Source organism: Oryctolagus cuniculus, chromosome 10 (assembly GCF_051225735.1).
Source record: "Oryctolagus cuniculus isolate XC-2025 breed Fujian yellow rabbit chromosome 10, ASM5122573v1, whole genome shotgun sequence".
NCBI classification, from domain to species: domain Eukaryota; kingdom Metazoa; phylum Chordata; class Mammalia; order Lagomorpha; family Leporidae; genus Oryctolagus; species Oryctolagus cuniculus.
The window spans coordinates 86,332,493-86,360,194 of record NC_142876.1 but is presented as its reverse complement, the minus strand read 5'-3'; the positions used below and the strand labels follow the sequence as shown (position 1 = coordinate 86,360,194).

Here is a 27,702-nt window from a genome sequence, read left to right as displayed (position 1 = left end):
GGCTGTTGATTTGTGATTTTTTTTTTTTTAACAGGCAGAGTGGACAGTGAGAGAGAGAGAAAGAGAGAGAGAGAGAGAGAGAGAGAGAAAGGCCTTCCTTTTGCCGTTGGTTCACCCTCCAATGGCTGCTGCAGCCGGCGCGCTGCGGCCGGCACACCGCGCTGATCTGATGGCAGGAGACAGGTACTTATCCTGGTCTCCCATGGGGTGCAGGGCCCAAGCACTTGGGCCATCCTCCACTGCACTCCCGGGCCATAGCAGAGAGCTGGCCTGGAAGAGGGGCAACCGGGACAGAATCCAGTGCCCCGACCGGGACTAGAACCTGGTGTGCCGGCGCCGCTAGGCGGAGGATTAGCCTAGTGAGCCGGGGCACCGGCGATTTGTGATTTTTAAAAAATATTTTATTTATTTAAAAGGCACAGTTACAGAGAGAGGGAGGGAGAGGCAGAGAGAGAGATCTCATCCACTGTTTCTTCCTCCAAATGGCTGCAATAGCCAGGGCTGGGCTATATGGAAGCCAGGAGCTAGGAACGAATTTTTTCGCAGTCTCCTACATGGGTACTGGAGTCCAAGGACTTAGGCCATATTCTGCTGCTTTCCCAGGCACATTAGCAGGGAACTGGGTTGGAAGTGGAGAGGCAGGGACTTGAACTGGCATCCATATGGGACGCTGGCCCATTATGCAACAACACCGGACCCCTCTTCTTTCTTAACAGATTAACATCTATGGTTTTTCCTCTAAGCACTGCTTTGGTAGCATCTCATAGGTTTGGGTATGTTGTGTCTTCATTTTCGTTATCTCAAAGTATTTTGACTCCTTTTTTAACTTACTGGTCATTTAGGAGTATGCTGGTTAATTTCCACATTTTTTTAAGCTTCCCATTTTTTTCTAATTGATTTTTTTTTTTTTTTTTTTGACAGGTAGAGATAGAAACAGTAAGAGAGAGAGACAGAGAGAAAGGTCTTCCTTCCGCTGGTTCATTCCCCAAATGGCCACTATGGAAAGGTGCTGTGCCGATCTGAAGCCAGGAGCCAGATGCTACTTCCTGGTCTCCCATGCGGGTGCAGGAGCCCAAGCACTTGGGCCATCCTCCACTGCACTCCCGGGCCACAACAGAGAGCTGGACTGGAAGAGGAGCAACCTGGACTAGAACCCGGTGCCCATACAGGATGCTGGTGCCGCAGGAGGAGAATTAACCAAGTGAGCCGCGGCACCAGCCCCTATAATTGATTTCTGGTCATTACATTGTGATCTGTAAAACTATTTTGTATCACTTTTTTTTTTTAAAGTTTATTATTTGTTTTTCATCTACTTGAAAGGTAGAGCAACAGAAAGAACAAGAATGAGAGTGAGAGGGGCTGGCGCTGTGGCTCACTTGGTTAATCCTCTGCCTGTGGTGCCGGCATCCCATATGGGCGCCGGGTTCTAGTCCTGGTTGCTCCTCTTCCAGTCCAGCTCTCTGCTGTGGCCTGGGAGGGCAGTGGAGGATGGCCCAAGTGCTTGGGCCCTGCACCCGCATGGGAGACCAGGAAGAAGCTCCTGGCTCCTGGCTTCAGCACCGGCAGCAGTGGCCATTTGGGGAATGAACAAACAGAAGGAAGACCTTTCTCTCTGTCTCTCTCACTCACTGTCTATAACTCTACCTGTCAAATAAATAAATAAATAAGAATGAGAGTGAGAATGAAAATGAGGGGAGGGGTATCTTCCATCCAATGGTTCACTCCCTAAATGTCTATAACAGCCATGGATGGGCAACACTGATGCCAGGGGTCTGGAACTCCACCTGGGTCTCCCACAAGGATGGCAGGGGTCCAGGCACTCAGGCCATCATCAGCTGCCTCCCAGGTTGCATCAGAAAGAAGCTGGATTGGAAGTGGAGTAGCCAGGACTTGAATTGGCACTGTGATACAGGATGCAGGCATCCCAAGCAGCAGTTTAACCTGCTGCACCAAATACCCAACCCTGTATTCTTATTTTCTACTATTTTTTTTTTTTGGCCTAGCATAATGGTCTTTTCTGGAGAATGTTCCTTGTGCTTTTCAGAGGAGTACATATTCTGCAGCCATTGTGTAGAGATTCCTATAGTTAGCTATTAGATGAAGTTGCTTTATAGTGCTTTTCTTTTTTTTTGACAGGCAGAGTGGACAGTGAGAGAGAGAGACAGAGAGAAAGGTCCTCCTTTTGCCGTTGGTTCACCCTCCAATGGCCACTGCGGCCGGCGCACTGCGCTGATCCGAAGGCAGGAGCCAGGTGCTTCTCCTGGTCTCCCATGGGGTGCAGGGACCAAGCACTTGGGCCATTCTCCACTGCCTTCCCGGGCCACAGCAGAGAGCTGGCCTGGAAGAGGGGCAACCGGGACAGAATCTGGCGCCCCGACCGGGACTAGAACCCGGTGTGCCGGCGCCGCAAGGCGGAGGATTAGCCTAGTGAGCCGCGGCACCAGCCTATAGTGCTTTTCAAGCTTTCTGTTTCTTTGTGGTCTTCTGGCTGGCGGCTCTATCCTTTATTGTAAGTGTAATATTGATGTTTCCAACTATTGTTTTTGAATTTTCCATTTTCCCTTTATTTCCATCTATTTTGGCTGTATGTATTTTTGTATTCTGAGGTACATACATATTTATAACTGTCAAATATTTCTGATGAACTGACCCTGTTATCACCATAAAACACTTCAATGAACTTCACTGTATCAGTAAAATGAAAAGTCAGTTGCAAAAGACCATATATTATATGATTCCGATCACATGAAATATCCAGAATGGGGAAAGCCATAGAGGCAAAAAGTAAAGTAGTAGCTCCTAAGGGCTAGGAGTAGAGTGGGGGATGCCAGCTAAAAATATAGCATTTCTTCTTCAAGTGAAAAAAGAAAGCTCTAAAATTGATTTTTATAATGGCTGTACATATCTGTGAATTTAGCAAAAAAAGAAAATCCAAAAAACCAGTGAATTGTGCACATTAAATGGGTGCATGAATTACATCTCAATAAAGCTGTTTGGGAAAAAAATGTCATTGAGTTTGTGAAAAGTAACTGTCTTCTGTAAATATTCTATTGGAATTCATTGGAAAAATGAACCTGTAGTGAGAACAACACTTGAGGAATAGAAATTCTTTTTCACTCTTTTTTGACTACTAAAGGGAAAAAAATGTACTCAGAATCATCAGAAGGGACTCGGGCATGGGAGAAACTGAGGAATCAAGGCGCTCATCAGATGCAAGGTGCATGGACTTACATACAGTGGAAGAAAGTCGAGCATGAGTCACCAAAAGGCTACAATTTCTAACAGAAAACAGCCCGCATCAAATCTGATATTCCTGGAAGACATGTCATTCATAAGTAATCCGTGTATCAAAGAAACAATTCAGCACATTTGCTCTGGCATGAAAATGCAGAAACAAAAGGACTTCTTCAGAACCAAAAGCAACATGCTCTAAGACAATTCTCTTCACTCTTTTATCCATCTGACCTTTTCTCCTAGTGAGTTAGAATCACATTTACTGACCTAATTAGCCCAGCTAATTTCTATTTTATTTTATTTTATTTATTTATTTATTTTGACAGGCAGAGTGGACAGTGAGAGAGACAGAGAGAAAGGTCTTCCTTTGCTGTTGGTTCACCCTCCAATGGCCGCCGCGGCCGGCGCGCTGAGGCTGGCACACCGCGCTGATCCGAAGCCAGGAGCCAGGTGCTTCTCCTGGTCTCCCATGGGGTGCAGGGCCCAAGTACTTGGGCCATCCTCCACTGCACTCCCTGGCCACAGCAGAGAGCTGGCCTGGAAGAGGGGCAACCGGGACAGAATCCAGTGCCCTGACCGGGACTAGAACCCGGTGTGCCGGCGCCGCAAGGCGGAGGATTAGCCTAGTGAGCCGCGGCGCTGGCCCCAGCTAATTTCTAGCACATTAACTATGTTAGCGAGCGATTTTGAATTCAGTACTGAAAATGGCACAAAAACAGACACTATATCATACATATCTACTCAATTCTCTTGCCTCTGAATAGAGCTGCAATAACAGAACAATTTCTACCAAGGGAACACACACTGTGACGATGAAAGAAACTCGTCCACATGTCTCTTTACTGACCTTTTTTTAGTATAATGGAATCAAGGCTAGTGTTTCAGTCACTTTGCTGATATTTAAACCAGAACGGGCCATGTAAGGAAACTTCACTCTTGTGGAAAGCATAGTACAAATGGCCTGAAATCCCTGCTCTTTTTTTTACTCATACATAGCCTTATATTTATTGCTACTTTTAATAATGGTTTTATTAAGGTATAATTTACAAACCCTAAAATTTACCCTTTTAACAAATATGATTTGGTGGGCTTTTGTACACTCATAGAGTTGTGTAATCATTGCCACTATTTAATTTTAGAAAATTTTCATCACCCCCAGAATAAATCCTATAGCTATTAGCAATCACTGAGTAGTCTCCCTTTTCCCGAGTCTCTGACAGGCACTAACCCTATGTTTCCCATCAACGGATTTGCCTATTTTTGCATGTCATATAAATGGAGTCATGCAATATGTGCCTATTTGTGGTTTCTTTCACTTAATATGATGTTTTCAAGGTTCATCTGTGTTGTACTGTGTATCAGTATCCCATTATTTTTTATTGCTAAGTATTCCACTATATGGATACAAAGCATTATGTTTGTCCATGTATCAACTGGTGGACATTTGAGGGTGACACTGAAAACCCTCTTGAAGAATACTGCTACGAAGATTCATGTGCAAGATTTTGGGTGGATGCATTTTCACTTCTCTGAGTATATACACAGACCTACAATAGCTGGGTCATTTGAGAAGTCCACATTTAACATTTTGAAAAACTGCCAAATTGTTTTCTAAAGTAGTTACACCATTTTCTTGCCTCTCCTTGAAGTTCAAACAAGACACTTAGAAAGTAGACATCACTTTTTGCCTTATTTCTTCTTTTCTGAGGATTCCTCAAAAATTAATCCCATTAGGGGCTGGCATTGTGGCACAGCGACACCGGCATCCCTTATGGGAGCATCAGCTAGAGTCCTGGCTGCTGTGCTTCCGATCTGGTTTCCTGCTAATGTGCCTGTGAAAGCAGCAGAAGATGGCCCGAGTTCCTGGTGCCCTGTCATCCATGTGGGATCCCCAAACAGTGTTTCTGGATTCAGCCAGGCCCAGCCCTAGCTGATGCAGCCATTTGGGGAGTGAACCAGCAGATGGAAGATTTCTTTCTCTCTCTGTCATTTGGCCTTTCAAAATTTTTTTTAAAAGAAATAAATCATGTTTACTCTACTAAATAGCTTACGAAAAGTCTATCCTACTTCGTATCCTAAACTAGCACGTCAATCCCTCCAAAAATCAAACCCATGTTTGCACCTAGAGAAAAGCATGATATTTACCAATGTGAACACAGGCCGTACATGAATATGCACGTAAACAATTTTAGACAGATTCAAAAAGGCCTAAAAGGCTGTGTGTTTCCTATCACCGCAGCACAGGCACCACAGTCCTAACATTTTAGTTCATGGACCTGAGTTAATACTGGCTTTTGCAACTGTTTTTGCCTACAAAAGGGAAGTAATGATTCTTAGACAGTCACAAATAGCCAGTGTTCCCAGGACTCATGGACAGAGGGGATAAGACCTGATTCAAGTCCTAACTGACCTTGAGCAAGTAACTTTTGCTCACCCTGTTCTCATGTAAACAAAGTCAATTCAGCATGTTCCCTATTGCATAGGGTTGCTTTGGGGAATAAGTGGAGAACATGCAAGCAAAGCGCTAGCACAGGCCTAGTGCATGGGAAGGAATGAATAAATAAATTTTGTTATCATTTGTTTCACCTATTTTTACCAGTCATAAAGTCCATAAAGTGAGTTGGAACTGAAAGTAACCTTTTAAGGCAAGATGTCTGTGCTTAAAAAACGACTTTCTGGCTTACGAGACAGATTTCAAAGACGTGACCTCTTTATATACTCAAGTTGGGCAAATCAGCATTGAACGAGCCTTTTCCATTTCTGATACACCTTGTGGCTTTGGAAAAAGAGTAGCAACTACAGGTGACCAGAAACGCCAAAGCCTGGGCTACAATCTGCCCAAGGTTCTCTGTGTCAGTCTTTCCTGGGCTGCAATCCACAATCTTTTCAGAGTCACTTCTCCGGGCCCCAGTTCCCAAACCTCTTAAATGGGTAGATACACACCTACTTCCATCTTAAGGCTATGTTGAGAATTAAATTAGCAAGTATGTAGAAAATGTCGTGCAATGAAAAAAATCACTTCTTGAGTACCAATTTACCAAGGTCCTTGGTTAGGTAAGTTGAAAAAAAAATAACCATGATAAAGCAAGCATAAAATGTGGGTCTGATCCTTAAAAAGAAAGTTTAAAAAGATGTTAACATTAAAAACTTTATAATATTATTATTTAAAAATCTCACTATCAAAAACTTTAATGTTTACTGGTATTCTGGTAAAAAATGTTTGAACTGAGCTTCAGTGTCCAAGGGGATACAATGAAAGGCACCTGACAGTAACTGGAGTTATTTGCAAAAATAGCCAACAACCTTATTACTCAAGGGTGACACACTGCAGTGTTTCCCACCCACTGGGGAAGTGCTGGGGAGACGTGAATGTTAACATTAACAGGTGGGAAGTTAATTATTGCTCTCTATTTTCATAAAGTTTATCAAAATTTAACTGAATTTCCTTAAGGCACTGAGCACCGTGTGACCTCGTGGTCTAACTTGGCCGGGAAATCACACAGCCAAAGAGCCAAGGGAGGGCTCCAAAGGAAGGCAGGTCCCCTTTCTGCTCCATCTGAGCTTGACGGAGGGGAAGGCAGGCCAAACAGAGGCTACCAACAGGGCCCCCGCTCAGGTTCTGCAGCCAGACCAAGCCATGCTCCCATTCTTGCTCCAACACGACTCCGTCTTGGGTCATTTACGTTCTGAGAGCCTGAGTTTCCTCATCTATAAAATGAAAAGAATAACAGCAAATACCTCAAAGGGGAACCCTGCAGATTCCAGAGGATAATGCACAAAATGTCCTAGTGCAGAGCTGACTGTAAGAGAAGGGCTCATTAAATATTAATAGTGATAATAATTTTTAGTGGTTAAGGGCCCAGTCTTGCGGCACAGCAGGCTAAGCAGCTGCTTGGAACGCCAGCATCCCATATCAGAGTGCCAGTTCGAATCCTGGCTGCTCCACTTTTGATCCAGCTCCCTGCTCACACACCTGGGAAAACAGATAATGGCCTAAGGACTTGTGCCTCTGCCCACAAAGAAGACCAGGATGGAGTTCCTGGCTCCTAACTTTGGCCTAGTCCAGCCCCAGCCATTGCAGCCATCTGGGGAGTGAACCAGCCAATAGAAAATCTCTCTCTGATCTCTCCCTCTCTGTCACTCTGTCTTTTGAATAAATAAATGTTTTTTAAAATAATAATTCATCGTAGTTACTATTTCATTAGTAGTATGCAAAATACCTCCTATTTATAAATGAGTACATTGGACTTCCAGTTACTCAAGGAAAACCAGTTCTATTCTAGAATCTTGTAGAAGGAAGGAGAAGGGAAAGGAGGGCTAGGGAGGGGGAAGAAGGAAGGGCAAAAAACAAGAGAAGGCAGGAGATCAAAGGTGGGCAGGCAGGAAGGAATCAAAGGCATGCTTGGCCCTCGCTTTCATGGAACTTGCAAGAAAGAAAACAAGCCCGTAGGACTGATCACGAGAAGACACGATTTGAGATATCATCAGACGCAAATGCCGCAAACGCTTCCACCTCTCAAGAGGCTCGGGCCACTGATAACATGCAGGGGACAGAAGCGTGTGCTGCCAGCCATTTCCAAGATCTGCAAGAAGGGGTGTGTTCAGAGAGGCACCAGATGAAGGCTTCATAAACAAACTCTGCTGGGCTGAGAGGAAGATGAACCAACAAGCTCAGCGTAGCAGCGACAAGAACACAAACAGCCATAGGACCCCACCCTGCCATGCGCCAGTCATGAAGCAGCTGCACGCGGAAGGAGCTAAGTGGCCATTTTCCTGTTTGGACCAAGTTCTCGTGGGAATGAATGGAAATTCAAGTCGGTTTACTTTTTGTTGAAAGTTCCTCACTTTGCAAGCTTTCAGATCAATAACAAATCCTTAGACACTCGCTAGCATCATGGTCCCAAACTCAACTCTTTAACAAACTGTCTTTTTAAATAAATAAATGAAAGGGGCGTGCCCAGCGCCTACTAGGGCTCCATGCACTGTACTGACAAGTGAGCGGAGCCAACGGGCAGCAGCGGGATAGAGTTTAGCTGCAAACGCTCCTTTCTGGCCAGCCTGAACCTTTATGAATGATGTCTCCTCAAGGATAGCAGACAGCACAGACGTTCCCCCAAATAAATCAATTACGTCTGCAAAACACGCTGCCAGAATGCCTGGTCTGGAACTTTCTCCAGGCACAGAACATCCTCAAAGCTCTGAGAATGCCTGCAAGGGAGACAAACCAGTCTACATTCCTTGAGCTGTATAACTGTCCCAACTGATGGCATTCTGGCCATTTGAGGAGGAAAAGACAGGGCCTAAAACATCTCTCCAAACAGCACGTGATGGAGAGGAGTGTGCTGAGCCTTCCTGCTGTGGGAAGAACACAATCCAGAAGGTGCTTCGTGTTCAAGGGCCAGGAGTGGGCAGTGGGAGGCGGGTCCCGTGGCCATCTGTCTATCTCCTCAGGAGTAGGTGGCTCCAGCCAACTGGGAAATTAAGTTTGCTCACTCAGACATATGAACTGGGACACTGCCCCCTAAACCCCCTCCTACATCGCTCCCATTCATCAACCTGCAGCTTCTTCTATGAAATGCAGTAACAATGACAGTGACTGCGGGCGAGAATGATGCTGGCCGCCACGTGTTGAGTGCTTTGCTGTGCCAGGTACTCTTCCAAGTACTCTGTATGGACTAATGTGGCCATTCCTCCCAGCAACCCTATATGGCAGGGACTCTCATCTGCATTTCATAAATGAGGAAATGGAAGGACCCTTGAAATAACTTGGGGAAATATTTAAAGATAATTGAAGTAGGATAAACTGCTGGAGGTACCTGGGCCTGAATGTACTAAGGGCCTGTTTGGTTTTACTATGAATGTCCTGTGACATATTCTTTGAGAAATGCTGCTTTTGACTCATTCTGTCTCGGAGTAGTTTAGGGAGACAGGCCTTTCTGCTGGGCGGGAGCCAACGGCTGTTTGATGCCTGCCCCTCATACGCCTTTGGGCCAGGACTTGAGATTTTTCTGACACTCCAAGAAAAAAAAAATGCAAACCACTCACGGAGTCTCAGAATTTCTGGGGCCCATGCTGTGGCGCAATGGGTTAAGTCACTGCCTGTGATGCTGACATTCCCTATCAAAGCCTAGGTTCAAATCCTGGGGCTCCATTTCCAATCCAGCTCCCTGCTAACGCTTCTGGGAAAATAGGGGAAGATACCCCAAGTGCTTGGGCCCTTGCCACCCATGTGGGAGACGTGGAGAGTTCTGGGCTTCTGTCTTTAGCCTGCCTCAGCCCCGACCATTGCAGCCACCTGGGGAATGGACCAGCAGACAGAAAAATCAATCTCTCTGTCTCTGTCACTCTGCCTTCAAATAAAGTAATTATTTAGAAAAAAACGGAATTTGTAATGGCTACATTTAAAAAAGAAGTCAAACAGTCAGTGTTGTGGTGCAGTGTGTGAAGCCTCTGCTTGCAACACAGGCATCCCATGTAAGACCACAGGTTCGAGTTCTGGCTGCTCTGCTTCCAATCCAGCTCCCTGCTAAAGCCCCTGGGAAAATAGCAGAAGATGGTCCAAGTGCTTGGGTCCCTGCTACCCAAAAGGGAGACCCAGATGGAGTTTCTGGCTTCTGGCTTCGGCCTGGCCCAGCCACAGCCATTATAGCCACTTGGGAAGTCAATCAGCAGAGGGAAGATCCCTCTCTCTCTCTCTCTCTCTCTCTCTCTCTCTCTGTATGTCTGTAAATGTAACTTTCAAATAAATAAATATTTTCAAAAAAAAGGAGCCAAAAGAAACAAATGAAATTAATCTTAAAATCTTAGTAATATATTCTACCAAATCCAATGCATCTGCAATGCTAATGTTTCAGTATGAGGCGCCAGCCACAGTTTCAGGGCACATTACTAAACATTAAGTGTCTGCAGAGTGAATACAGGAGGCAGTGTGATGTGGGAGACAGGGGGTGGGACTCAGGAGTCAAAGAGACTTGTATTCAAATCCCAGCTTCTCTGCATTCACTCTGTGCGATCCTGGCCAAGTCATGTAAGCCCTCTGTGCCGCCTATCGCCCAACTGTGAAATGGGGACTCATCACAGTCCATCCCCAATAGGGTGGCAGGAGGGTAAATGTCTCAATCCCGTAAGTGGTAAAACCGGGCATGGTGCATAGTCAATGCTCATGAGCTTCTGGCTACAGAGACTCTGAATACTAAAGACAAGTCCCATTTTTTGTCTGCTGGAATGAAGTGGCTGCAGGCTTGCTGCTGGTGATCTGTGATCTGACACTTCCCTGCAGCTCCCAGGCGGCCCTGAGGCTGAAGAGGATGCAAGAGAGCTGGCTGGAGGTAGCACTGTCTATCACAGGTCACAGAGAGGCCAGCTGGGGCTGTTCACAGGGCGCCCTGGCAACCCGAGGCAGGCCGAGCAACCACGTGCCTTTGAGATACAAGTCTCCTGATGTACAGGCAAGTGCAGACTAGTGTGTGGAGCAGGGAGGGCCTGCAACAGAAAGCCGTTCTCATCCTACGTCCAGGCTCCCCTGGCCATGCAAGTGAGTGGCAATGGGGCAAGCTGCACATGACAGCAGGTGGACCTCAGTGGGCTCTCTTCCTGACCAGAGGCACCTTCCCTGGACCAGCTCCCACAGGCTTGGTTTACTAATTCATTTATTTTTAAGTCCTATTTTGTGGTTGTCTACTCAGCTCTTGCAGTGACAACTTAATCCCTTAAAAGAATTAAAAGCCTAATATCTTTCTCCATGGGCTTAAGACAACTTCTTACATGATTGCATTCATTTATTCTTAATTATCTATCCTTAGCCTTCAATCCATTGGCATCCCGACACCTCACTGGAGGTTTGTCTGAACATCCCCTTTCCAAGGACTTTTCAGACAGCTTTCCCTCGTACTACAGCATGGAAAAGACAGAACTAGGAGGAAAGAGGCCCACATTCAGGGCTTAATGGCACCATGCATTCATCCTAGCTCGAGACTCCGAGTCTCTTCCATGTTCTGGCCTTCATCCTCATCTCCATAAAGATAAGGACGGGAACAGAAGTTCTCTCTAGGGCATGGCATAGTAGCACAGCAGGTTAAGCCACTGCTTAAGACCCCTGCCTCCCCTATCAGAGTGCCAGCCAGAGGCCCAGCTGCCCTGCTTCGGATTCAGCTTCCTGCTCATGCACCTGAGTGGATGATGGCCCCAGTGCTCAGGCTCCTGCCATCTATGCTGGAAACCTGGATGAGTTCCAGGTTCCTGGCTTTGGCCCGGCCCAGCCCCAGTCATTGCAGCCATCTGGAGAGTGGAGCAGAAGACGGAAGACCTCTATGGCTGTCTCTCCCTCTGTCTCTGTTTTTCAAATACATAAATAAATCCCCCCAAAAAGCAGTTCTCTCCAAAGTTCCCTGCAGTTCTAAACATGTACAAGTTCTCGTATTTTATAAGATAAAAGTGGATAATGAGAAAAAAATAAGTCTTGAGCTTCCAGACAGACAAAGCCCAGTAGAGTATGTTAGCCACAGAGCATTCAGAGAGGATGAGACTGTTGCGCTGTGGTCAGTCCCCCAGAGGTTCATGTGCTGGAAGTCTGGTCCTCAGGTGGGTGGTGCTGAAACTGGCACACCCTTTAAGAGGCGTGGCCTAGTGAGAGGTCCTTGTGTCATTTGAGGGTGCTGCCCTCATAGGAATTAAGGTCGTTCTCATGGGACCTGGAGTTAGATCTTACCAGAGCTACTTGTTACAAAAGCCTGAGCCTAACCCGGAAGTCCTCCGTCTTCCTGTCTGGCCATGTGCTCTCTCCCTCTTGCGTGGCTCCTGCCAAGATGCCAACTGCTATGAAGCCCTCACCAGGAGCTCATTCTTGGGGGGCACCTCATCTGGAGACACTCAGCCCCCAAAATTGTGAACTAAATAAATCTTTTTTTCCATATAACGTTTGCCAGCTTCAGGTGTTTTGCTGTAGTGACAAAAAGCAGAGTGAAATGGAGGGAACGGCTGAAATAACCAGCCAGCAGGCGAGGCGGGGAGAAGGGAACAGAGTGACTCCCAGTGAGAAAGGCTGCACAGAAGGGTGGGCTTGGTGGATGTTGAATGAGGTGGAGAGATGTGGACAGAGTGCTCACCTCCACTTCTCCCTGGGAAGTTTTGATCTGGGATCTGCTGAAACACAACCATTTCTGAAAACCATTTCATTTTCTGTAATCTGACAGGTTACAACAGAATAGCACCACCTATGAGAATCTGCAAATTGGCTTGAAAGAAAAAAAAAGTGTATATTCAAAGACATTTTGAAAAATACTTAAATTGTCCACAAAGCACAGAATAGGGCCTTCCAGGAATACTGGAGTGATGCCGCTCACTGGCTGTCCCCCCAAGAGTATGTGGTCATACAGAGCTGAAGCTGCACTACAAATTCTTCCGCCTCACTTTCTATTCACTGTCCCTCTGGCTCTCTCTGTCTCACCCCTGTGCATGCATGCATATACACATGCAAGAGCATATAGCTAAATTCTTTGATTAAAAAAAAATTGTGAGAGGCACACACACACACACACACACACACAGAGAGAGACAGAGAGCAAGGAGACAGAAGTTGACAGAGACAAAAATAGGGAGTAGGAGGTGGGATGGGAGTGGGGTTGGGAGCACGGGAATGGGGGGAAGAAACACTATATCCCTAAAAGTTGGACATATGAAATTTGTATTCATTAAATAATAATAAAAAAAACTAAAAAAAAGTATTTTCTATCCGCTGGCTCCCCAATTGCCGGCAATGGTTACGACTGAGTCAGGTTGAAGTGAGGAGTCAGGAATTCAGTCCATGACTTCCAAGTGGGTGGCAGCAACCCAACTACTTGAGCCATCACCTGCTGCCTCCCAAGGTTTACCTTAGCAGGAAGCTAGAATCAGGAGTGTAGCTGGAACCTGAACCTAAGCACTTCCATATGGGATATCAGCTTCTCAGCCAAAGTCCAGAGTGCTGAGTCAAATGGCTGCCCTTAGCTGCACTGTTGGGTATGCAGGGGCTGCTTTGTAACTGTTTTCAGCCATGAGCTAAGGGAACACATTCCCATGGTCAGGTACACTGACTGAGCATTCTAAGGCGTATTTCTGGAATACCAAGTAGAAAAACAACAGCCTGCCTTTCCTGCTGCCCTGCACGATGGCTTTGAATAACGAGTCTTGAACAAGGCTTTCCTATTCCATTTCTCTGCACCTGTGTTCCAGACACATGCTGTACGACACTCCCCACTGTGCTCTTCTGCTGTGTAGTTCCAGGCACCATGGACTCTACAGTGCACACAGTGTTGGTAGTAAACCAAGGAAGCACTGTATGTATGAAATAAGTGTCTGCACATTTTTGAAAAGACAAACCACATTGTGGGACATAATAATGGCAAAATACGTATGTGATCAAGGACTTACATCCAGAAAATATAACAAACTCATGTCCAGAACGAATAAAGAACTCTTAAACTTAAAGAAAATAAACATGCTAATTGTTTTAAAATGACCAAAAGACTTGACTACGCACTTGACTCAACAAGATACACAGAAGGGGCTGGCACTGTGGCGTAGTGGGTAAAAGTTACCACCTGCAGTGCGGACAATAGGTGTATCTCATATGAGCACCAGTTCTAATCCCGGCTGCTCCTCTTCCGATCCAGCTTTCTGCTATGGCCTGGGAAAGCAGTAGAAGATGACTCAAGTCCTTGGGCTCCTGCACCCGCGTGGGAGATCTGGAAGAAGCTCCTGGCTCCTGGCTTTGGATGGGCACAGCTCTGGCCGTTGTGGCCATTTGGAGAGTGAATCAGTGGATGGAAGACCTTTCTTTCTGTCTCCCTCACTCATTGTCTATAACTCTACCTCTCACATAAATAAACAAAATCTTTAAAAAAAGTAGATTGGCAGTTTCTTATCAAGTTAAAAATATGCTTACCATAACTCAACGATATATTTACCCAACTGAAATAAAAACTCATATTCATGCAAACACCTGCATGAACATATTTACACTGGTTTTATTTGCAGTAGCTCAAAACCATGTACCTCAACTGGAGAACAGGTAAACACACTGTGGTATATCCATGCAACAGAATACCACTCAGCAATAAAAAATGACAAATTACTGATACAAGCAACCATATGAACAAATTTCCAATGTACTGTGCACAGTGATTTTCTTTTATGATATTCTGGAAAACCATAGAAACAAAAAACAGGGAGTGGGTGGAGGGGTTGACTACAAAAGATACCATAAATTGTTCTATAACTTGATTGTGGTGACAGTTTCATGACTATATGCATTTGTTCGAACTTGCAAAGTTACAATACAAAGGAAGAATATTATGGTATGTTAATGATATCTTAATAGAAAAATGGCAAGAGAACAGTAGGAAATACTAATGCAATATTAAAGAAATACCCAAGAAACTTAGGAAAGTTGAGGTCAATCACATCAACTTGAGAGTTTTTTAATACAGACTACGCTTTTAATACTCAGCTCTAAATAGAATGTAATATAAGAAGTGGGATCTAGTGACAAAGAGAGAATTGTACCAACATTTGACCCTCAGTGATTTTGTTCCTCAAGGTCTAATAGCCAGGGGTATAAATCACAAGCCAAGTGCCTCTTTGTGGTGTCCAGAATGATGTCTGATAGGGGCTAGGCAAGGAGCTGGTGATCGAACAAAGGAGACAGGGGTCTTCTAGCACTCCTCTTGTCATTGCCCTGAATTGCTAGAACCCCACCCCCTTCTGTGTTGATCCAACACGATTACAGGCTCTGCACTCCCCCTTTCCCATGATGCACCTGAGCCTCAGTCCCCCATCATGCACAAGACTCCATGATGAGCACACGTATGCTGAGCTCTACATGGAGATGCCACGAAACCTTTCCAGAGATCACTGTGCACACTGAAATTCCACCCAAACTCTGCCCCATTTGTATATTCAACTAGGGCATGACTCCCAACCCCATGAAGAGGCTGACCTGAACTCTGGAGGGGACAGCGGCATTGCCACCAGATGCCCCTCTCTCATGGAGGAAGGCTGCCCATGCTCACTTCTGAATGTGTGCTCTGTATCTCCTTAAATACATCTTGCTCTCTTACTTTCATCTTCTCTCTCTCTCTCTCTCTCTCTCTCTCTCTCCTTTGAATTCATGCTGGGGCAAGAACTTGGAATAAATTAAGTTAGGCACCCACACTCCATAACACATTCTACTTTTTAATGATTTTCAACTGCACAGAATGTCCATGTGGACATCTGATCCAGATGCAAGCAGACAAATGAAGAAAACTCATCCATAAATGACCACAATAATGACTCTGTAATGATCTGTTAATGATGAAGAACTCAACATCAGTGAATACAAAGGTGCAAACTTTAAACCTCCACTGCATGATAAAACAGCACGTTATTAAATAAGTGGACTTATTTCTTCATCTGAAGAGACCAAGAAACACTGCAATGTCCTCCTTCAAAAGTACAGTCCACTGGAGTGCACATTTGACCTACCAGCCGGAAAACCCACAGCCCACGCGGGAGTGCCTGGGTTCACCACCCGGCTCCACTCTCAGTTCTAGCTCCCTCTAACGCAGACTCTGGAAGGCAGCCAGCAATGGCTCAAATAGTGTTTCTGCCACCCATGTGGCAAACCTGGATTGTATGCCCAGCTCCTGTCTTCAGCCCCACTGGACTGTTGTGGCCATTTGGGGAGTGAAGCAGCAGATGGGAGATCCCTGTCTCTTTGTCTCTCTGTCCCTCAAAGAAATAACAATAAGGATAATAATAATAATAATAATATCCAGCCCCATTCAAATGAAAAATCTCAAGGGTCCTCAGAATAAGCCCCCAAACCTCCTGACTCCAACTGTCAGCCCTGTGCTGGAGCCCTTTCCCTATTTTTAGATCTCTTCTCTTGGTGTTTTGTTTTTTTTTTTTTTAAGATTTATTTATTTGTTTGAAAGTCAGAATTATAGAAAGAGAGAGAGAGAGAGAAGACAGAGAGAGCTATCTTCCATCTCCCTAAATGGCTGCAATGACCAGGTCTGGGCCAGGCTAAAGCCAGGAGCCAGGAGCTTGTTTGGGTCCCTGACATGGGTGCGGGGGCTGAAGCATTTGGGCCATCTTCTGCTGCCTTCCCAGGCGCATTAGCAGGGAGCAGGAGTGGAAGTGGAGCCACTGGGACTCGAACCAGTGTCCATACGGGATGCCCGTATTGTAGTTGGTGGCTTTACCTGATATGCCACAGCACAGGCTCCTAGGTCTTTTCTACAGAAGGCAGTGCCTCTTAACAGGTTTCAGACAATGAAAACATTAGCATGGATCTGCATCACCTCCTTTCTTCAGCAGAGAACAGCTTTCGGAAGCTAAGTGACAGGAACGCCCAGGATGTGAGGAGCAGGCACAGAGGCAGATTTTGAGTGGAGGCAGGAGGTAGGAAGCAGGCAGCCCTTGTGGCTGTCTGCATCAAAGGGGCTCCGACATGGGGGGGACTATATATATATCAGTGAGGCCCGCCCTCAAGTCCAAACCCAACCTGCTGCTTCAAGTTTCCAACCTCAAAGCGACCTTCTGGTTTTCCAAGCACAGGGCAGATGGACTGTGAAGGGTAGAAAAGCTGGCTTAAGTAAAGGCTGTAAATTAAGGATCATCAAGGTATTTTAGACAAAGGATCAAAAAGCACCAACCACACCACCTTTTGTACTCAACCAAATTACACTGATAAGTGGCTCTGTGGCAGGCTTTGTTCTGGATGCCTGCTGAAGGTTCAGGGGCTGACCTCTGCTTTTCAAATTCTTGCAAGTGTAGCCAGACCTTAGGATGATAAAGATGAAGCAAAGACTAAAAGAAGGGGAAAAGAAAAACAGCTAAAAGGAGCAAAACTAAAAAGAGACCAAAACCGCAATTTTAACAACAGCAATGATGACAACAGAGGAAAAATTACTCAAGAAACCACAACTAATTACAATGTGTGGCATTTGCTTAGCTCAGCATCTAACAAGAGGGATTGTGAAAACGCATTTTGGGGCCAGCTAGGAACATTTTAATAGAGGTATTGTTTAGGTGATACAAAGAAGGTATTGCTAATTTGTGCACCATGATAAATATTGTAATTATGCAGAAAACTATCCTCATTTTTCAGAGGTGTGTATTGGAATATTTAGAGATAAAATGTCATCTTATCTTGGGTTTGCTTTAAAATACTTGAGCAAAAAGACAAACAAGCATATATAGAAAAATTATAGTTATTGCTAAACGTGGATGATATGTTGATGGAGACTCACTTCATAATTGCCTCTAGCATAGCCTTGAAGATGTTCATAAGAAAATGTTTCTATACCACAAGCTGAGGGGTAGGCATTTGGTACAGTGTCTAGGCCTGCATCCCATATCAGAGTTCCTTAATCTGAGTCTCAGCTCCACTTCCAATTCCTGCTTCTCAATAATGCATACCCTGGTGGGTAGCAGGGGATGGCCCCGCCACCTATGTGGGAGATTTAGGTTGAGTTCATGAGTTTCTGGCTTCAGCCTGACCCAGCTCCGACTACTGGGGGCCTTCGGGGAGTGAACCAGCAAGCGGAAGATCTCTTTGTCTGTATGTCTCTCTTTGGGATTCTCTGCCTTACAAATAAAATCAAAGTAATTTTTTAAAAAAAAATATTATTCAAATAAATGCAAGTTGGAAAAGTTAAAAACAAAACTTGGATGACTACATGAGAACAAATGAAAGAAACATTTCCAATACTAGAAGTTTCTTGTTTATTATCCTTTAATGATTTTGGAATGCCATAGTAATATTAATGCTTAAAAAGAAGCAGTATGTTCAGACTAATGTCATAAAGAAGACCAAGCTGAGGAAATAAGCTTAAGAATCCATTACTTAGATCAGTAATTTTCTAATAACTTACAACTGATTTTAGAGGTCATTGCTTATATTGACTGTTTCTTAGATATGAAGTCACTAAAGAATATAAAAAGGAGGCAAAAAGTATAAAACCTGAAGAGGAACAAAAAGGGATAAAGGAAAGTGATCTGGGTGAGGCAGAGCATCGGCAAGGAGCAAAGGAGCTGTGAGGCTTCCAGCTCTCTCTGTCTCATAGCCCTGCACCCGACTCCACCCACTTCTTCACCAAGTCGGCACACCCACTTTCCATGATGCACCTATGCCTCCTCCATCCTGAAGACAATGCCATGATGAAAATGTATACCCTGAGCTCCACGTGTTAAACACTGCCCAAACTCCATCCTGGGTGTCTCTTCAACTAGGGCACCATCCCTACCTAATAAAGGGGCCCCTGAACTGGGGTGGGGTGCATCTCTCTTTAAGGAGATTCTGCTCCCATTCTTGCTCTTTATCTATGTCTCTGCTTTGAATTTTTAATCTCATGCAGAGGCAAGAATCTATAATAAACACAGCTGAGGACCTATCCTCACAACAAAGGACCATTACACAAAACAGCAGGCCCCAAAAGGCAGCAATGATCTTGAAAAATTCAGAACCAGCCTAGGGGTGTGGTGCCAACTGTTTCCCTTTTGACATGCTGTAGACAAAGTTCATTCACCTCTCTCAGCTGTCTCATCTGTAAAATGGGACTAATCAAAGCATCTTTCTCATAGGGAGCTATAACAGTATAAATAAAGTCACCTTACAGCACTTTTAACCTGGCCCAATGTATGACTCCTTAAATGCTGCTTGTTCTCTTCCAGAGGCCAAAAGGCAAGAAGGAAGAGCTTTAAGGTGTAGAAGGTGTGTGGCAGAAGTGGAGTGAAGCTGGCCTCTTCCTGAGTCACTAATCAGCCACCACCCAGTGACCTGCTCTGGCCCAAGCAGATGGTGAAGTCAGCCAAAGCCTCTGCCACTGTCCGGAATCCACCAGCTGTCCCAGAATCATTTACTGAAAAATCTTTCAGGGATCTGCTCCCCAGCTCCGTCTCTAGCTCCATTTGGGCCCAAGTCATAGGCAGCTAATCTAATCAACCAATCTATGCTAAATTATTAATGGGATCCAATGTGTAACCAGCCTACACTCCAACTGGGACTTAGGTCTCTGCGAATCATTACAATCGCAGTGGGAACTTCAGGCAGCAGCCAGCTCTCCTCAAATCAAATTCCAGACAAGCATTTTCTATCATCTTGCCAGCCAACGGACTTCTTATATGAATACAGTCAAATCCACAATGGGACAGGCCACGAATATTCCCTAACAAGACCATGAGCTTGTTTATGTGAATGAGTTTTGTGACCCTCAGTGGGTCAACCTAATGGACTTTATGCCTCTGTCTCATTTCTCCCATCTGCAAAATTGAAGTTGAGGCCAGGATTAACAGACACAATCTATGCAAAGCACTTGGAACAACATCCACTAAACAATGCATGCTCAGCAAATGTTGGTGATTATTATGTATCACTTAGGGACTGGAAATCAGATGGAAGTCAGGAAGACACTCTGGAAACTCAAGTTTTCCACTTGAGTTTTCAATGCAGTTCAGCCGGGAACTGGATCTGGGTTCAAGGTTCAGGTCTACCTCCCATCTGCTATGTGAGTTTGGACAAATCACTCAAACTCTCTGAGCTGTAGTTTTCTCAACTGTGGTATTATACAGGATTATGTGGGTAATATGTCTGCCACAGTAACCCCTGTATGCACCTAAGAGCCCAACAAATGATGGCTTTAATTATTCTCTGCTATTTTCCAGTCCTTATAATTGCAGCCTTCAGAGCCCAATCAGGAAGTGGTAGCACATTCTAATGTGGGTGGTAAACACAGTACCCAGTCGCCAATGGGAACTTAGTCATAGAAATCACAGGGTCGGTTCAGTGGACATAGGACTGAGACGAGAGGGAAGCAATTGTGACCACAGGCACAGGCATCCTAAAGAAGCAAACACAAAGCAAGATTTTCACCTGTCTGGTTGTGGAGACCATTTCATTTCCAAAATAGCAGGACAGGGGGCTGTCTTGCCAATCTCCAGCCCTCAGAGATGCATTCCTGTCTTGGTTATTGGTGTACAGTGACAAGCGCCATGGGGCTACAGAACAGCTAAACACCACTATTCTCATTTCTTTTTTTTAACCTGTATTTTCTGATTATGAAACCATTACAGACTCATGGACAAAGAGTGATAAAATAAGAGAATTCAAAAATTTAAGAAGACTACTTATGTTCCCAGCAAAGAGACATAATCACTGTTAATACTGTCATTCCGTTGCTTCAGATTTTTCTTTACACACACTTTGACATCTTTTAAAACAGGATTATAAATAGTTCATCATTGCCTAGTTACTTAATATACATATGTTTCTGTGTTTGTTTTATGTTTGAACATAGAACTCTATCTTCATTCTGAATGGCTACATAGAATTCCACCATTTGCATGCCCCATCATCTATTGGCCTATCCTCCTCCTGAGGGGTACTTAGGTTGTTTCCAGTCTTTTGCTCTCATGAACACCATCATATGTTAATAAACACCTTCACACAACTGTCCAAGTGCATTCTTAGAAGCAGCACTGATGGGATAAGGGACAGACAATTCTTTGTTGCTCTCAGAAACAAGAAACAGCCGGCCTTGCTCAGATGGAAGGGTGCGGCAGAAATTGCAGACACAAGAAAACACCGTGTTTTAGGACCAGGCAAGCAAAAATAGTGTTCTTTTAGCCTTCTCTGTTGCCTTTCTCTCACTCATCTAACAGGACGCCTGACTGGCTCGTGGATAAGAGCACCTAAATCCTCTTGTGCCAAATTCAGGGTCAAATCAGGAGTGTCCATGAGACAGGACTTGGGATTTTATCTGGGAACCTGCAGTGAAACGGATCAGCAGGAAGTGGCTTCTAAAAGCAGCACACTCCCCCGGATGGCTCCCATAAGCCTATCACTTGGTCCCTTGGAGTATGACAGTGACAGGCAGGCAATGACCTCAGTGACCTTGAAGGAAGACCCACTGTGTAAGGCACGCTGCAGTCACAAGGGCATGCATGGGAAGGAGATGCCCTACTTTCTATCCTGAACCCTAAGGAAATTCCAGTTAAGATGAAGAGATAAATAAAAGCAGACACACCAAAGTGTACAAATGCACACACATGAATACAACCAATGACGGCAAAACAGACACAATCCAGGAAGCACAGTCTCTGGGCAAGAGAAACTTTTGAGAAATAAAATTTTACCATTCTACAGTGGGTCTGGAGAAAACAAGTGTACAGACATGATTCTGAGCCCTGCCACTTGTTGGCAGGGTGACCCTGGGCAAATCCCACAGAACTCTTTAAGAGCTAATAATCAGGATGCTCTAAGCCACTAGCTCTGGGGTTTGGTAGTCTGAGTTTTCTTCCCTTTACTAGGGTCTTGTGTTGTCTACTTTCATGCGCTTTGTTTTTAATCTGCTATTCAGTGACAGTTTGTCATCTGTCAAACACTATCCCAGAAGCTTTCTTGGGCTCATTTAGTCCTGAATCAAACTGTGGAAGGTCCACATTGGGGATTCTTTACTTTATACTTTCAAATGTGCTTGTGATCACACAACCAACTGAAAAAGCATAGTTTCTGATTTTTATCTGCATGGCACAGAGGAACTGCTCACAGATAGATGAATAAAAGAAGTTATAGACTCCTTTCTAAACCCATCAACTTTTCATTACATTTGACTTCTTCTACACCTGTCTTTGTAATATAAGTTATATCAGGATCTTTTTTTTTAAAATCATATGCATCAAGACTCATAAATGAGCAGCGATACTTATATCACAGGTATGCGGTAGTGTTACAGCCATAGTGCCCTATTCTACTCAGACGCCTGTAATTCAGCAACTAAAAGATTACACCCAGCTCTGCAAGGTGTTCCCAGGGGCCTGCTCCTGGCTAGGGAAAGGCTAGGGTTAAGGAAAGTCCTGATGGGTTGCTGTTGAATACACAGGGCATCAATCTTTCTGAAAACAAGAAATCGAGCATTCTGTAACTTCAGTTATCTCATCTGTACAAAATTAGACTCTACTGCTACGGTTTTCTCCAGCACAAATATTCAATCATCCTGTGAGAAAATAAGACACAGAAAGCACTGATCTAGATAGCCAAGTCCAAAGAGAAGCAAGCAAGCAGCAAGTGAGGATAGTCACTATAGCCTTAACCCCACCTTTTGTAGTGACTGTCCAATGTAGCCCAACATCTGAACCTCTTGGGAAACTAGTTAAAACCAGTGATTCATGCTCCATCCCCATCTGTCTGGGAGAGGAGTTTGTGTGTGTCTGAGTATGTTTGTATGTGTCTGTGTGTGTTTATAGAATCAGCATTTGCATAACGTTCCCAGGGTCTGCGGTTTACTCTTGGGTATCTTGGCTGGGGGAGAGGGAAGTCACGGCCACCGAGTGGATGCTCCTGGGGAGTCCTTTTCCTTCCTCTCTGGCACAGGGGACTACTCCCAACCCCACTCTACTTTCACTCCCTGTGCAAGGGCTACCTGGTTTCGGAGGTTTCCATGACCTGCTGGTTCGTCCCTCAAGTGGCTGCTGGTGAATTGTGCCATATTCCAAAGTTCTTTCCAACTGTTCTGAGCCTCCTGCATCTGAATTCAAAGAAGGGGTGCAGAAGCAGCTGGAAGAGAGAAACCAGAGGAGCACAGTCCAGCAGCAACCTTTGGTAGAGCCAAGCAAAACTGCTGGGCTCCGGATTCGTCACTCAGGGTGAAGGCAGGGAGTGCCATATTGGTCATGGACAAGCAAAAACCAGAAGGAAAGCTACAAATCGCCACTGGTGACTGAAAAGGTGCAACTCGAAGATGCCAATAGCAACAACGCATGTAAGTAATTTAAATAAATTTCTTTGAAAAATTAAGTCACCTTTCATTGTTTTCAATCTTTATCCTCTCAAAGATTTCCCTCCTGTTTTGTGTTGTTTGGCAGGACTTGACAATGACTTGTCCTGTAGCCAGCAAATCAAATGCCCATTGACTTGGATAATTCAGTGAAAAAATAAAACCTTGAATAATTAAAAAAAAATAGAATATTAAGGAAAACTTTCTCTTCCTGCCCTTCTCACTGTCTTCTCTATACAGTTCTGCACAGGGACTGTGGGCCATGGAATCGGACAAATCTGAAGTGTCCTGTGAACTAGCCACGCTACTTCATCTGCAGGAGCCTCAGTTCCCAGGTACAGTGTGGATAAGAATGGTGCCTACCTTATAGGTTTGCGGTAAGCTTTAAGTGAAGTAATACAGGTAAAGTGCTTTGTTCAAGGCCAGTATTCAACAACACTATGTAAAGTAGTTTTTTAAAATGTTGATATAAAATTAGCCAGAATATAAAATCAGCCAGAATAACATCACCAGGTATCACTGGTCAATGAAAATACAAATTCAATGTCTTTTGAACACATATGAATAATATGGAAGGGAAAGAATCATATATTCTCCTTTATCAAACATTATATACATATACAAATATACATATATATATAAATATATATATACATATATACATATACATATTTTATATATATATATAGGGGACTTCAGAAAGTTCTTGGGAAAATGGAATTAAAAGATGAGTTTGTTTTGATGGGAGAAATGTTGAAATGCATACATAGTATTTCAGAATATTCATTTTCCATGAACTTTTTGAAGACCACTCACATAAAGTATGAACTTGGTAACACAGATTTAGAAAGTCAGGAGGCACAGCTCAATAGTCATACTAGCATGGCTAAAGAAAATGTAGTAAGTGTCTTGTCCACTAAACTTGCAGGTGGCTGGCAATCTTGATACTAGGAAAGCTGCTGGTTCTCTGAGTATACACTTCCCTTGGCGGTTCAAAGGCTCTAACTGGCAGCTTTCTTCAGTTATAGTCCATTCAATCCTAGTAGCAACACAGCGCCAGGTGGAATAAAGTCCAAAGACATCCCTAGACATGGCTACTTCAGGTTACAGCTGCCAATGTTATCTTTCATGAAAGGATTCAATTTAGAAATATTAACTCCAAGAGAAGAGGACAGCAGATACTGTTACACTGGAACAACCTGATACCTGTAGAAGACAAAGTAAGTGATGATTTGGGAAGCACACGAAGAAACTCTGTGGGTCTTGAATTTGGCATTGTTTATAAAAGGCAGAAAGACACCCCCTGCCATAAGCTAATCAATGGTTTGATGCAACATTTTAAAAATAAAGGAGAGAAGCAGAAAGTTTCCAAAACAGAAGTCCAAGAGTTTGCTTCTGAGAGTATTTTAACACCCTAAACACAGGCACAAATTGAGGGTTGATTTCTAAGATAAGCCATCATCAGGCAGAGGGTGACTAGGCTGCGGAGATGGCAGAATGGTTGGTCCTTGCAAGATTGCAAATGTGGAAACTCAGGCAAGCAGCAGCACTCCCCGGCACACACAATGAAATACCCCTGATGATGGCCAAACACGACAGCCCAGGCCTCCTGCTATCTGGGCATGATGGAAGGCCAACAAGCAATGGACATCCAAGGATATGACTGAAACCTGACGGCACAGGGCCTAGCCCCCTGCCCATGACCCCTGCAGCCACAGAACCTCAGCACAACCACAGAACCTCAGCCACAGAACCTTAGCCCAGAATAATTCCAATAACCACACAGATGTCTCTTTGAGTTCCTTGTGTTGTAACCCTACATAGCAAAAAAAAAAAAAAAAAAAAAAAAAAGCAAGACCACCCAAACAGAAGACACCAAGAAAATATAAGCAGTTGCTGTTTCAATATACTGTCATCACAACCTCAAGACATGACTCGACTCAACCCTAAAGATGAACAACTTGAAACAGAAGAGGCAACTCTGCCCACAGAGGGCTTGGATCAAGGCTTTCTGAGTACAAATTCTGTGATTTCTTGGCCGTGCCACCTTGGACCAGAAGCTAATGTGCAGTTTCCACATCTATGCAGTGGGGATATACCTACCTCACTGGAAGACTGAATAAGAGGCAGTGGATATGGTAGCACTTGGTACACGGGGAGAGATTTCTGAAATATGGAAATCAGCCTATCTCCCCAGGCTGGATTCTCCACATAAGCAAGAAGCAAATACCTGGGGTGTCACATGCACGCCTCCCGGGTGCGGGCTGCCTCTGGGGAGGGCTGCGCCTGTAAATGATGTGGGGTTTGTTTTGTTCCTCTTCATCCTCTTGTTCATCGACGGACAGTAGTGGTTCAATAAAATAATCCCCATCATGGGACCGGAATGTCCCCATCTGCAAATGAAGAGAGATGAGAGGTCAATGGCACATAACTCGGCCACTGGGAGGAAAAAACAAGGGATCAGTTCCAAGTGGAGACAGTCATTCTGCCCAATCCTTTTCCCAGGACAGCTGCTTAAACTGAAAATGCCACAGCACATGCAGAGTGGCTTCTTCTCAGTCTCTGCTATGTTAGTACCTTATTCTTGACTTGGCTCTGGTTTATTGCACCTGTTATCCCAATTTGTGTCTACCCAACACTTCCTTGGTACTCAAATTCCAATCATATCATGCCTGCAGGCTGCTGAAAGTGTGTCTCTGTGTTAGGATAGCCTGGAAACTTTGGGAACTGCAGAGGGAGAAGCTGGGCCATTGCAGCCTTCTATCTGATTCAAATTCAGGAAGCATATGTTGTCTGTGACGCCTTCAAGGTGGTGCCACCTGCAACTGTGACACATGGGTCACTGTGCCTTCCCTTTCTCACCATGGAACGAGATGGCACAAGGCTCTGGAGGCAGACCTCGCTAGGTTCCAGTCCCAGCATCACCACCTACCCACCCACCTTGAGAAAAACTATTAACAGCTCTGAGCTTCAGCTTCCTTGTTTATCATTTGGGAACCAAGCAGTAGACTGTGAAGTGTTACTGTGCCAATTAAGTGTGAAAATGCATACAAAGTGCTTAGCAATGGGTCTGACGCCCAGCAGGGGCTCACAACACATTAGTGGTTTGGTGTTGGCTGGTATTAACCTCCAACCACCAGGATACAAGTGGCTTTTGCCAATCCTTCTAGGCACCTTGAAAATGGTAACTTTTCCCTGTCTCTTCTCCACATACCCACAAGTTTTGCAAATGATAAATGATGCCTCAGGGTTGCACCCAAACCAAACAGTACAACACCACTGAAAAGCTCCTATGGCATGTGGGAGGTGGTGCTTAATGGGAAAATGTGAGCTTTTCCCTCTTTCACACTGTCCCATTTCCCACATGGAAAAAAGTCACAGACTGTCTGCCTTCCCCGGACAAAAGGGAAATGACCATTCCTGAAGGTTAGCATCAGCACCTTCAGTATCCCGGAGCTTGCTAAAAATCCCAAGAGCTGTGCTCCACCCCAAATCTAATCTACTGAATCAAAACCTCTGGGCTAGGCACCAAGAACTGCAGTTTGAAATTTTTAAAAATTTAGTTGTGAGGCACAGACAGAAAGACAGACAGGGACAAAGTGAGAGTGAATGAGAAACACACAGAAAGAGAGAGAGAGAGAGAGAAGACAAGTCAGAGACAGACAGTGCTCCCATCTGCTAGTTCACTCCTCAAAGGCCCACCATGGCTGTGGCTGGGCTGGGGCTGAAGCTGGGAGCTGGGAGTACAATCCAGGTCTGCCATGGGGGTGCCAGTCACTCACTTCCTTTAGTCATCATCCCCATCCTCTTGGTGGAAGCTGGAGTCAGAAGCCAGATCTTGATATGAAACCTAGGGTCTCAGACATGGGATGGGCACCTTAAGGGCTAAAGCCAAACACCTGGCCCAGGAATGGGGGTACTGCCAAGCTCCCCAGGGTGATGTCATACATGAGAAGGTGTGAGACACCCTAGGTTAAGACAGTGGTTCCCCAAATATGGGAACATCAGATTTTTGGTCCATTTCTTTAAATTGGATTTGGAGCACCATCTAACATTCAGAGATACGGAATTTCTAGGGATATGGTCAACAGTCCTTTTTTTGTTTCCTTTAAAGTTCTCCACGTGATTCATGAGCTTAAAGAGAAGACATCTCTACTGTGATCAGACTAAGAGTCAGAGCACCTGGTTCCGGAGAAAAAGCTGTTGAACAAATTGATTCTCACCCAGGTACCGCTACCTGGTTTTAAACAAATAAGCCCTGGACAAAGAACAGGGGGTGTTCTACGCTACAGCATGTGGAACCCACCCTAACAGGACTAGCAGGCAGCAGCCTGAGAGCACATTTGGTGAAGACCTGCCACTTTCATTGGTAAATGGGGAAACTGAGCCACAGAGAGAGGAAGTGACTTGTCCAAAGTTCAAGAACGCTAGTGCTGAGTCCATGACAGGACTTCAAAAAGTTCATGGGAAATGGAACTGAAAGGCCAGTTCATTTTTCTGCAAAAACGTTTTGAAATCTGTACGTAAGAGAGGTCTTCAACAATTCATGAAATACACATGCTGCGGAAAAAACTATGCATAGATTTCAAAATTTTTTGCATCGAAATAAACTTACCTCTAATTGCATCTTCCATGGGCTTCTACTCCTATAGAACTCACTATCCTGGCTTTG

General features: G+C 44.7%; 1 protein-coding gene across 4 annotated transcripts in view; it reads right to left on the bottom strand.

Annotated features, from left to right (window-relative positions):
- Nucleotides 1–27,702, bottom strand: part of ADAMTS9 (ADAM metallopeptidase with thrombospondin type 1 motif 9) — a 173,427-nt gene that overhangs the window by 140,911 nt on the left and 4,814 nt on the right. For all 4 annotated transcript variants that reach the window (XM_002713292.6, XM_008260887.5, XM_008260886.5 and 1 more), the window contains exon 3: nt 25,261–25,423. In XM_002713292.6, coding sequence (XP_002713338.6) covers nt 25,261–25,423 — 163 coding nt within the window. The remainder of the gene's footprint in view (nt 1–25,260; nt 25,424–27,702) is intronic.